This window comes from Phoenix dactylifera, chromosome 11 (assembly GCF_009389715.1).
Source record: "Phoenix dactylifera cultivar Barhee BC4 chromosome 11, palm_55x_up_171113_PBpolish2nd_filt_p, whole genome shotgun sequence".
In the NCBI taxonomy this organism is placed as follows: domain Eukaryota; kingdom Viridiplantae; phylum Streptophyta; class Magnoliopsida; order Arecales; family Arecaceae; genus Phoenix; species Phoenix dactylifera.
In genome coordinates, this window is record NC_052402.1 from 23454995 (window position 1) to 23466604 (window position 11610).

General features: G+C 37.6%; 1 protein-coding gene across 1 annotated transcript; it reads right to left on the reverse strand.

The window, feature by feature from the left end:
• Nucleotides 1-489: 489 nt before the first annotated feature.
• LOC103716358 (ATP sulfurylase 1, chloroplastic) lies at nucleotides 490-8107 on the reverse strand. Its single transcript, XM_008804321.3, has 5 exons — nucleotides 7370-8107; nucleotides 2504-2909; nucleotides 1971-2231; nucleotides 925-1011; nucleotides 490-852 (listed from the first exon to the last, which is right to left on the reverse strand). The coding sequence occupies exons 1-5, from the start codon at nucleotides 7888-7890 to the stop codon at nucleotides 685-687; spliced, it is 1443 nt and encodes a 480-aa protein (XP_008802543.2). The 5' UTR covers nucleotides 7891-8107; the 3' UTR covers nucleotides 490-684.
• Between the last annotated feature and the right edge of the window lie 3503 nt (nucleotides 8108-11610).

Here is an 11610-nt window from a genome sequence, read left to right on the forward strand (position 1 = left end):
TTAGTTTCTCCTTGTTGCTGAACTTGAAGCCGCAACTCTTTTACTGCCATTGGCATTATAATGGTGTGTACCTATAATGGGCATGTCATAATCACAGAGAATCAACTCCCTTCTTTCTACTAAACCAAAACATGGTTGTCATTAGCCTTATCCCATAATGCTCCTATCTTTCTGAGTACAAATCCTCGAAGTTGATCCATGTAGATTTCTTTCTATGGTACCTAATTTAGAAATCCCAATCTTCCTGTAATTTATGTTCTTGTTGACTGGTGCAACAATCAGAACCAGGTTCTGATAAACCTAGAGCATGCAACAAATTGTAAGAACCTATTTCCGGCTAAATCCTGCGACAACAATTGCCGCCTTTTTCGAACTAAAGATCATGAACAGTTTTAACCCTCTAAAAATATAAACTCTGCCACTTCTCTTAGTCATTGTGACACATTTTTAACTGCTTCTTTCTTACGATAATAGAAAACATGATATTAGAGGCAAGCAATTAAAAGCATATACTCTTCACAAATTTCACAGATGATTTTGTTTTTATCCACAATCTGACCAATCCAACTAAATATAAAAGCAATGTTTGTGGAGTTCGTTGCACATGGATTGAATTTACCGTTCACAGCACACATGGGGTTTGCTGCACACAGATTAAAAGTATAGTTCACGATCTCGTGGAGTTCATTGTTGTTTAAAGGCGCCTAGTTTCCGCGCTCCAGGAAAGTGTGCCACAGCTCCATTTGATACAGTTTCCAGCAGTGTTTCATAGTATTCAACCAGTACTTTCCATCCACCGGGACACATGAAGCCATCCGGTGGATCCTTTCTGTTCTGTGCAAGATCTCGCATCTGTATGACCCAACCGAATCATTTTAGTATCATTTGAACAGTCATTTATCACATGTAAACGGTAAGAGTTACCTTTGTGCCAGAAATGAATACAAAATCTTGAGGCCTGTATGGATCGAAGAAATCCATTTTCTGCTTCTTTACGTTGTACGCAGCAACCTGAAGTCATCCGAAAACAATAACCAACCACGCCAAGCCCCAATACATGAAATATTTGATGTTATAATGTTACAATGGGCAAAAAAATGCTGAGGTCATGATCACTACTGACAGATAAGCAGAAAATGGTAATTTGGTAATATACCTAGCAAGATTTCAAAAATGCCGACGTTCCCTAATAATCGAGCTCTTCTTGAAAACCTTAGGTACCATTAAAATGTAAATAATGACCATGATCGACCCCAGACTTGGATGGGATTTCTTTTGGACAATAAAATAGTTGCCATTATAATGGTTGTTATTAGCCTATATAATGGGAAGTAATGGATAATAATGATAAGATAAAAGTGTAATTTGATTATGTCAATACAGACTAAAATATTATTATTTGAACTAACAGAATTCAATTTAAAAATATTATTTTAAGCAGATAAATGATGAAAATATCAGATTGCATCCATCATTCTTATGACAAAACAAATGTTATAATGGGATAGCAGCAAAGTTGTGGCCATTGGCTCAAACGATTCCACCTAAATAACTTAATAGGAAAAGAAAACAATCTAAGAGAATGTTGAGAAACTTGTCAGCTTAGAAATTCCATTAGACTTGAGAATCAAATAGGACTATTTGCAAATTTATTTGTAAACTTGAGGAAATCAAGACTCCAATAATGTTAATATGTACTACTATTCAAACTTCTACAAGTCTCTCTCTCTCTATCTATCTATCTCGCCCCACCCACCCCACCCCCAACTTTGAGAAAGAGAGTCGAAATTGGATACTGATCCAATTGAAAAAGATTGCATAAAACCATCGAGGTATGTCACCATTTCCTGCATCCAATTCTACGCATACACATAAAGCAAAACATTACATAGAATGCACATGCAAACTGTCTTGGATGTCTGAATTGCAAGTCTTAGACTGGAAAAATCTTAACGTGTCAGTCAGCATACCTTGAATGGAAGAATGTTCAGCTTCTCAAGTCCTGGAGCCATACTCAGAACTTTCTTTCCATGATCAGCATCATAGAGGTCCCTGTCTTCTTTTGGGTGCTTCATACCGGCTGGGTCTCTGCCCACAATGTAGAAGTTTGCACCAGCATTTATCCGAGACTTTGCATGCCACTGCACCTCAGTCGGACCAGCATAATGCATGGGAGAGGGAAAGATTGCAACTACTGTTGTCTCTGGGTCAAGAACACCCTCCTCAAGGACCTGTAATAAACCAGGGGAAAGAAAAACAATTTTTAGTTCTCACGAACTAACCAAAAGCATCCAGATGAACATGCAGGCTTTAAAAAAAAAAAACAAAGGAAGGAAGAAAAGGATTACTCAGAATTTCAATTACATGTTATTGGGTTAACAAAATTCGGTCAACCAAATAAATGTCAATTTTGATGCAGCAATGAGATGAATAATAAGAGCTTAACGCTATAAATTGCTATTACTACAAGAGATAAGTATCTGATAATATAATGAGTAAGAACCTTTTCATGTTGCTTCATTCTCCAACTAAGTGGTACATCATCTGCTTTGGTGAAGCCCCCCAGAGGATGAAGCAACAGAATTGGGTTTCTGTAGCCCATTTCTAGAAGACGTTTACGTGTGTCTGTCATGAGCAAAGCATGCCCATTATGTACAGGATTACGAAGCTGGAAAGCAAACACTGCATCAGCATTGCGTCTCAAAAATTCTTCACGAAGTTCTACAGGTGACAGCCGATACTGATCAAGACCATCATTGTACTTGATTGGCTCTATAACTTCCAAATCTCCTCCAATTAGCCAGTTTCCAGCATTTTTAATAGCTTCCTTAATATATGGCAAGCCTTCAGCAGTTGTTCCCCAAGTTCTTGCAATTCGTTCTTCTTTGTTATGCTTATAGATCTCAATGCTGAAAACGAAAATAGCTATAAACATAAGCTAAAAATTTATAATGAGATTAACGAAAAACATTAGTTAAATCTTAACACATTTCACACACCTGCAAACATGAAGATATTATAGAAAATTATGATGTTATTTCAACTAAGAGGGTGAGCCTTGGCGCAACAGTAAGGTTGCTCCATTATGACCTGAGTATCAAGGGTTTGAAGCACAGAACCAGCCTCTCTACTCATGAGGGTAAGGCTGCATACATCCAACCGACCACAGACCCCACAATAGCAAGAGCCTCGTGCAGCCTGATACACTGTCTGAAATCTTGGCAATTGTTATAGTTTATCAATGTAACAGGTAGTTTTTCTGGAAGGATCTGCTTTTCATTGCGATAATGTCAATGCTGCAGAATGGGGGAGACACGCAGACCAAGTATCCTCTTTTTCATCTTTTTTTTTCTGGACTCATGCCTAGCACGAAACTCATACATTCACAACCGTTGCTCTAGAAAGAAAAGTTCCATGACCATTCCCAATGAAAAGGCATAGAAACAAATGTCTAAAACAAAAGTAATTGGAACCCTGGATGTCTTGGGGGGAAATTACAGCAAGAAACCAGGCAAACCGATAATAAAACATATACTCCAGGCTACAAAGGGAACGAAGCATGTCATGCTTACATGTTTGACAAATAAAGCCAAGTTAGACTCATGTATGACCTAAATCTTTAATGAATTATAGGAAACCACCATTAGGGTCCTATCAGATATCTAGAATCATGTCATCGATTGAAAACAACAAGTTAGATATAAGGACTAACCAGTATGGGAAAGAAAAGGACATGACAAAAGGAAAGATGAAGTAGCAGAGAAAGGGAAGACTTTAAAATTAGCTGCCACTGAGTAAATAAAACAGACCAGTGTTGGTGAAGCTTTCATAATCTTAAAGTCACTATATCTTGGCTTAATTAAGTTTACTAAGTTTACTTCTTTTTTTTTTTGAGAAAAAGAAGGGTTGAGATGCCCACCCTAATTTCATTAAGATGATAAAATGGTAGTACAGATATCAGTTTATCAAGTTTACGAAGTCAATGATTGAAGAATTATATTTGAAACAAACTAGGTAAAAATGAACACTAGATATTTAAACCAAATGAACCCACAATCCAAGATGAATTTGAACTGATATCTTCAAACATGTTACAAGATAAGCATATCAAACATTAACAAGGATTTCTCATAATATACAACTTGTCGATGCTTCAAACTTAGATATGCATAATACAAGATTGATCCGATCGGGGAGAAGGAAGAATTCGTTCAACCCGTCAACTCAGATCTCTCAAAAAAAAATTAGAAGAGGATGGAAGGAATCTTGAAAGTAAGGTTTATGACCCATTTTCTTTCATTAACTCTCCACATCTCCTAAACTGAGGTACATAGCTCCTATTTATAATTGTAGCGAGGTTCTCCCCTTTTCATAATTTGGGTTGGATTCCTTTCCTAGTTCGAATAGGACTAGGTATCTTAAAATAAATATAATTAATAGAAAAAATTTTAAAAAAAGCTAAAATTCTTGAAGAGGTAGACCTCAACTTCTACATCAACTCTTCCTTCTATTGCTCCGCTTGATTCTTCTCGGATAAAAAGCTATGCCCGATCAAAGTCTTACCCAAAAAAAAAGAATTAGTTTGACTAGCCTGTTTCAGGGCCTAAACGATGGAATTTCAATTTGATTCCACCCAGGGGGTTGGCCAAAAGTTGTAGATCTTGAAAAGCTACTCAATTTCAAGAACAAAGATCATCTCAATCGAGCATTGTATGACCAAGTTATAACCTTCGGAAATTTGGCTTGTAACTTAGCTGGCAGATCTAGCTTTTGGATCCTATCCATTCCTGTTCGTAGTGACCAAAATGTTTCACATCGAGCTTGGTTATCTCCTTCAATTTTCGTAATAGCCAAAGTAATCCACATCGAGTTTGGTGATTATTCTAGATATCTGTAGTGGCCAAAGTACTCCACATCAAATCTAGTAATTCTCCTGAATACTCGTAGTAGCTAAAGTGTTCCACATCGAGTTTGGTGATCCTCTTGGATCCGTAGTGGCCAAAGTGATCCATATCAAGTTTGATGATTCTCCTAGATACGCGTAGTGGTTGAAGTGGTCCATATTGAGTTTGGTGATGCTCCTATATCAAAACTTTCCTTGTTTAGGAGATTTAGCTCCTGCTAAATCAAAACTGAAGATGGAGAAACGCCTGCTTTCCTGTCTCATAGTTGAACCACTAAGTTTTGCTCGGAGACAGAGTTGGTGCTTGTGTTGAATGCATTGCCAATCGAGACACGATCTTGATGAGTTGGGCTATCTTCTCCTCTAATTGTGTGAGGCGTTCGATCGTCTCACCATCTATTGAAGTAGAACTAATAGTCATACTCATCGTTATCCTTCAATGTACTTCAAGCACAGATCGTCCTTCTTCTGATTGCTTGTACCGTTCGTGCATTTGGATCATACGCTAAAACTCCCATAGATGTAGAGGACCAAAGCTCTAAATACCAACTTGATCTGATCAGATCAAATTGGAATTCCACCAAGTAAGAGCATGACTCTAATACCACTTGATTCGATCGGAAAGAAGAAAGAATTTCTTCTACCCACTTAACTCGGATCTCTCAAAAAAAAATTGAAGATGGAAGGAATCTTGAAAGTAGGACTTAAGTCTCTTTTTCTTTCATTGATTCTCCACACCTCCTAAACTAAGATACATAGCCCCTATTTATAATACTAGCTAGGTTCCCCTTTCAAAATTTGGGTTCGATTCTTTTTCTATTCAAATAGGACTAGGTACCCTAAAATAAATATGACTAGTAGAAATATTTTAGAAAAAGCTAAAATTTAAAAATATTCTAAAAAAAATTTAAAATTTTTAAAGAGATAGATCTCGACTTCTACATCAACTCTGCCTTCTGTCGCTCTGCCTAATTCTTCTCGGATAGAAATCTATGCCCGATTAAAATCTTATCCGAAAAGAAAACTATCGGTTTGATCAGCCTTTTTTGGAGCCTAAATAATAGAATTTCATACCGATTCAACTTTGGGGGTTGGCCAAAAGTTATAGATCATAAAAAGCTGCCCAATTTTTTTAAAAAAAATATTATCTCAATCGGGCATTATATGACCAAGTTGACCTCCAAAAGTTTGGCTCGTGATTTGGCTTTCTAATGTGGCGGATTTCGCTCCTAGATTTTATCCAGCCCTGCTCGTAGTAGCCAAAGTATTCTACATCGAGTTTGGTGATTCCTTCCGATAGTCGTAGTGGCCAATATGATCCGCATCGAGTCTGATGATCATCCTAAATATTCATAATGGCCAAAGTAGTCCACATCAAGTCTAATGATCCTTCTAAATACTCGTAGTAACCAAAGTATTCCACATTGATTTTGGTGATCCCTTGGGATATTCGTCGTAGCCAAAGTGATCCATATCGAGTCTAGTAACCCTTCTGGATACTTCTAGTGGCCAACTGGCACATATCGAGTCTGATGATTCTCCTAGATCAAAGATTGATTAATTTCAAATCACAACAAAATGAAACATTTGACGTAGAACATTTTATTAAATACAACCCATACTTCAATGTTAACTTGATATACATGACTCCTATGCATCATTCAGTTATTATTTGAATTGGTGCAATTCATGACCCTTAAGTCATGATTGACCACATACCAATTAGTTTGTCAAAGACAACTTTCCAATTACGTGTTAAAACATAGGTTTCCAAAATCCACATTGACAAGTGAATATTTTTTCTCAACATTATAATCGCATTCTACTAATGTCAACATTTTTTTTAATAGCAATGAATACATTAAAGATATTATTCAAGAATGAAATCACCAAAATAAGCTACACAGAAACCAGAAGTCTACACTATGATCATAAACCACAACAATCAATGCAAGCTATAGCATATCAGCCAAACTTAAGTACTACCAAACATGAAACAGAAATGTCCCACCGACATCTGTGGATTTCCCAGCAATAAGAATCCCAACAAAGCCCTTGCGTACATTGGAAACCAATTATAAGCGTTATTACTGAATCAATCCGAAACATCAACCATTACAGTTACCAGAGAAGCTGAAGTAACTAAAGCAAGAAGGAAGCTCAATTTTACAACAACAACAACAACAAAATCCTATCAACATCTTAACATCAATGAGTTGAATAAATAAAGAAAAAACTAGTCATCACTTAAGCAGTAGAAATCATGAAAACCATCCATAAGCATAAAAAATAAAACGGCAGTAAGCCCACTATTCAGCTATTCTCATAGCTAAAAACATAATTTTGCACTGTATAAGCTATTTATGAACATAAGAAAGGCCATACAGATTAGTTAGAACACTGGCACTAGAAAACAACAAAAAGGAGAGAATTTTACGAAGAAAAAAGGCAACAAAAATCTCTTACTCGCTTAAGATGGCGACCAGCTTGTTGTTGGCATCAACGAGAGCGACCTTGCGCTGGTTCCCGATGGCCTTCTTCTGGGCGTCGTCGATAGCGAGCACGATGGGGATCGACATGTTGACGACCGACCCGTCAGGGAGGCGGAGCGAGTTGAAATGAAGTGCTTGGAGGAACTCGGATTCCCTCATGAACCCTTGGAGGGGGCTCGCCCACCCCTCGCTGAGCACATGAACCCACTCGAGATCGACCCGCGAGAGCCTGACCTTGGGAAGCGCCGCCGCCTCCCTCCGCCGGCCCTCCCTCGCCGGACCCGCAGGCACCACCAGGTTCACCAGCTGCCCCTCGTCGGGCTCGATGAGGCCGCACGCAATTCGGCGGCTCCGGATGGCCCTCGCCGCCCGCCGGGGGGCGGCGAAGAGGGGGAAAGAGAGTCGGGAGCGAGGGAAGGGATCTGATTTGAGGGTATTGGGGAATGGGGTGGTTGGTATTGGGGTTTTAGCGAGGAAGGTCACCATGGACGCCATTAATGGAGGAAAAAAATTGGAACTTTTTTGGCTCACTTTCTTCCCTCTTTTTGTATCTTCTTGAGCGCTTGGGGGGTATTTTGGGAAGAGAGGGGGAGGTGCAGTTTGGGAATTTGGGAGGGATAGTTGGAGTTAATGATTACAAGGGAGTGTGAAGGTACTTATAGCAATGTGAGAGGGAGGTATGGGGACGCATTTACGGATGTGTTCAAATTTATTCATGGTTAGATGATGAATCTGGTCCCGTTTTGTGGGTATATCCTTAGTGCTGGCAGCTGGCCCGGGGATGGGGACGATTAACAAATTGGCTTCGAGTTCTTGTGCTTGGGATTTTGTTTTCCAAAAAAATAAAAAGTTTAGGTTGGAGTGATGGAGTCTATCACGTGGCCTCAATGAACGCTTCCTTGATGCTTCTCTCTTTTGAATTCAGAGGCGGCGGCGGCGGCGGCTTCAAGACTGTTAACGATTGAGTGTTATGGATAATTTGGAGATACGACTTTATTATATATCCCTGTTACAGTCAAGGAAGGTCAAAAATAAATAACTAAGGCCATGTCCAAATAAGATTTATTTGTACATATAAAATAGTCACATGCACGACCATATAACGACTCCAAACAGACCTAACAAAAGGAGGAGTATTGCCGGTTATCATCACTGAGAATTCTATGCGAGTATTTAGTCCCATATCAGCTATGTTTAAGAGGTCATGGCAGGGCAAGGATACCAATTCATTATCTTTTTACTAAGTTTTTGGGGATGGACTTATAAGAATGATCATGGACCGATCATAATGCTGCTGATTCGATTTGAATATATTTGGATCCTTAGCATGACGAAAATTTCAGAACTTAAACGGAAGAGTATGTGAGAATATATGCAGGCGTGTATTTAGTCCATATTAGTTATTTGCCGAAAAAAATTTAGGTACTTATACAGAACTAAAGAATCTTTCGGCTAGCCATTTTGTATTAGGTCCTAGATTGCTACATCATCACTTGAAGTTAGAAGGCCACTGCCAATCTAATAAAGGTTTATTCCTTGGACAATTAACTTCTCAAGTCACAGTGAATGAATGAGTTAGCAATCAAAACCAATTCTCAGAAACTTCATTGTTCAATTTCTGGTTTTTCGTATACTCAATTATTTCAATGAACTGAATGTTGCATATGGAGAAATGCCTGAGTCAGGACATGAAGTCAGCGTGACAAATATGAATTAGAATAACAAATTAAATAAGTACATGAACTTGTGTTTTGATGCCATGTTGAGCAATAATTGAGCCTAAAATCTTAAGCTAATATACAATGGGTTAACAATGTGTGTTAGTCTTAACACTACAAAGATGGTTCATTTCTTCATCTATATACCCTTTTAAAAATTATATTGATGAATATCTGTTTAATGATTTAGACATATTTGTGAGTAATATCCAGTGAGTAATGAACAAGACTTGGTTAGTATATGTTTGTATTCACTCATATTTCTGCGATTATCTTTCTTGGTTATATTGGCCTCATTATTGCCTACCCGACCACTAATGGTGGAAGGAGTCATGCTTCCATGTCAAATGCTAGTTATTATTCGCCCACTGAAACATTTTATATTTATTGTTCCTTCTCCCTCCACTTTAATTAGATGGTGCATGCCTGCTGTGGTTCCTTATTGCTCTCTCCTCAAGGAAAAAATTGAAGACCTTAAATCCATGAAGGGGTCCATTGTAGCTTTTTCCATGCTGACTCTTGTACCTAGCAAGAGTTCATAAAAAAATGATACCTATCACTCCTAGGTGAATTGCCCTAGCACCAAGCTGCTAGAGTGATGGCATTTGTTTTTTTGCCCAATCTTTTGAAGCACTTTGTATCATTGGTGACATAATGGGCATTATTTGTAAAGCAACTAAACCAATGTTCAGAAACATGAACAAGTGCAATTGCAATGTGATTGAGCGATCCGGCCCGTCATGCGCTCGAATTCAACACAATTTGTGAGTCGATGGAAGGTTATGAATGCACACCACTGCGACTATTGGCAATCAAACATTCAAACCCGGCATAAACTAACTTAATAATGACCCACATATATTCCAAGATAGACTTGCAAATTGAGACACATTTGTAAAATAAGTGAAACAAAGGTCAAGTTCCTCAATCAAATGCTAATTCAAGTTATATCTTGTTTGGATCATCATCAAGCCAGATTCAAACCCAAGACAGCCTATTGGTGCCACTTATTTCATCTGTTCAAGCCCAATTTATGGTTTAGATATATAGCATGCAATGTATCATGCCAGTTTTCTGTGCATTTAAAATTTGTACAACTCTATATCTTGCTCTGTCTGCACTTGATATTCAAAATGAGTTAGACTTTAGTTTAAACCATGGCCTAGTACTGTGACAACCAAAAGCCCAGTCTTGTTTACTCCAGGCCCAGCCCACTAAAAGTGTTGTGGCAGATTGAGTCCAGCTTTAATCTCTACCTTTTTTCAAATACCATGTGATATTAAACAGAGCTCGACCGAAACTAGGCCTAATCACGCTCAATTTCAAATTGGTCTCAAGCCCGGTTTTCGAAACCAATTTTGATTCTTTTACTATTTGATTGAGTCTAATTCAAGCTTAATTTTAAATCGAGCCAAAAAGGAGTGTAGTCGATTCGCATGATTACTCAAACCAAGTCAAAAATCAATTCAATGTTGTATCAATTATCAACTTGTTTAGACTGTATCTTGAATACCTAACTATTTAACAAATATAGGTCAATCTAAAGATGAGGAACTACATAAACAAGTGCCATATGCACTGATGATTGATTGGGGTGGAGCCTATTACCACTTATTCAGGAGAGAATGGAGCATGACTCAGAAACTATGGCCTAAGAAGGGTGTGTGAGCAAGCCCCAGCAGGATTAGCCAAGAAAAAAGATGAAAAAGAATACCTGTGATCATTGGTGTGCTTGTCTCTGTTGCTCTTTATTCCGTCCACTATTGGCATGGTTTCTACGGATGAGATGTGGACAATGCACTAACTTTTGTTTTTTTTTAAGCTGGTTTGTAATTGATTATTGCCATGACACAGAGGGTAAAAGTTAGCATGATATTTATATTTCTATACATTATGAATTTAAATGTATGGTTAGAGAGTTGATCTTTTTTCATTGCTGCAATATAATGTAACCTTATAATATGTGTACGTATATATATGTATGTATGTATAAATGTGTATGTATATGTGTTATATTGCTTCACTTAATATATTAGTTATAGCAATCACCAATCATCAAGCACATTACCATTATGAGATGCTCTTGTGAGTCATTTTTGGTTAGCCTCATAGCCAAATAGACTAGTAGATCTTGGTTTCCAAAAGCTAATATTTTTGTACAAGTAAGGTTGCGAGTGATGAATTAGATACTAATAATAAATTATCTGCTAATTAACTGAAATTGATGTGATCGTTCAGCTAAGGACTCTAAAAGAAAGATGGAGGAAAACAAAGTAGTTAAGAAGCATACGTCTGGTTGATTGTGATTAGAATGAAAACAAATTACTATAGGAGAGGCAAAATATGTAACATATACACAAGTATAAATAGTGTATACTATATTCGGTTATTACAAAAAAGTTCATGTAATTAATTCTTAGCCATTTACTATTGTTAATAAGTGCATTTTGAAGATGAACCCTTTATAAATGATCCAATTAAAAAATATGATGATCTA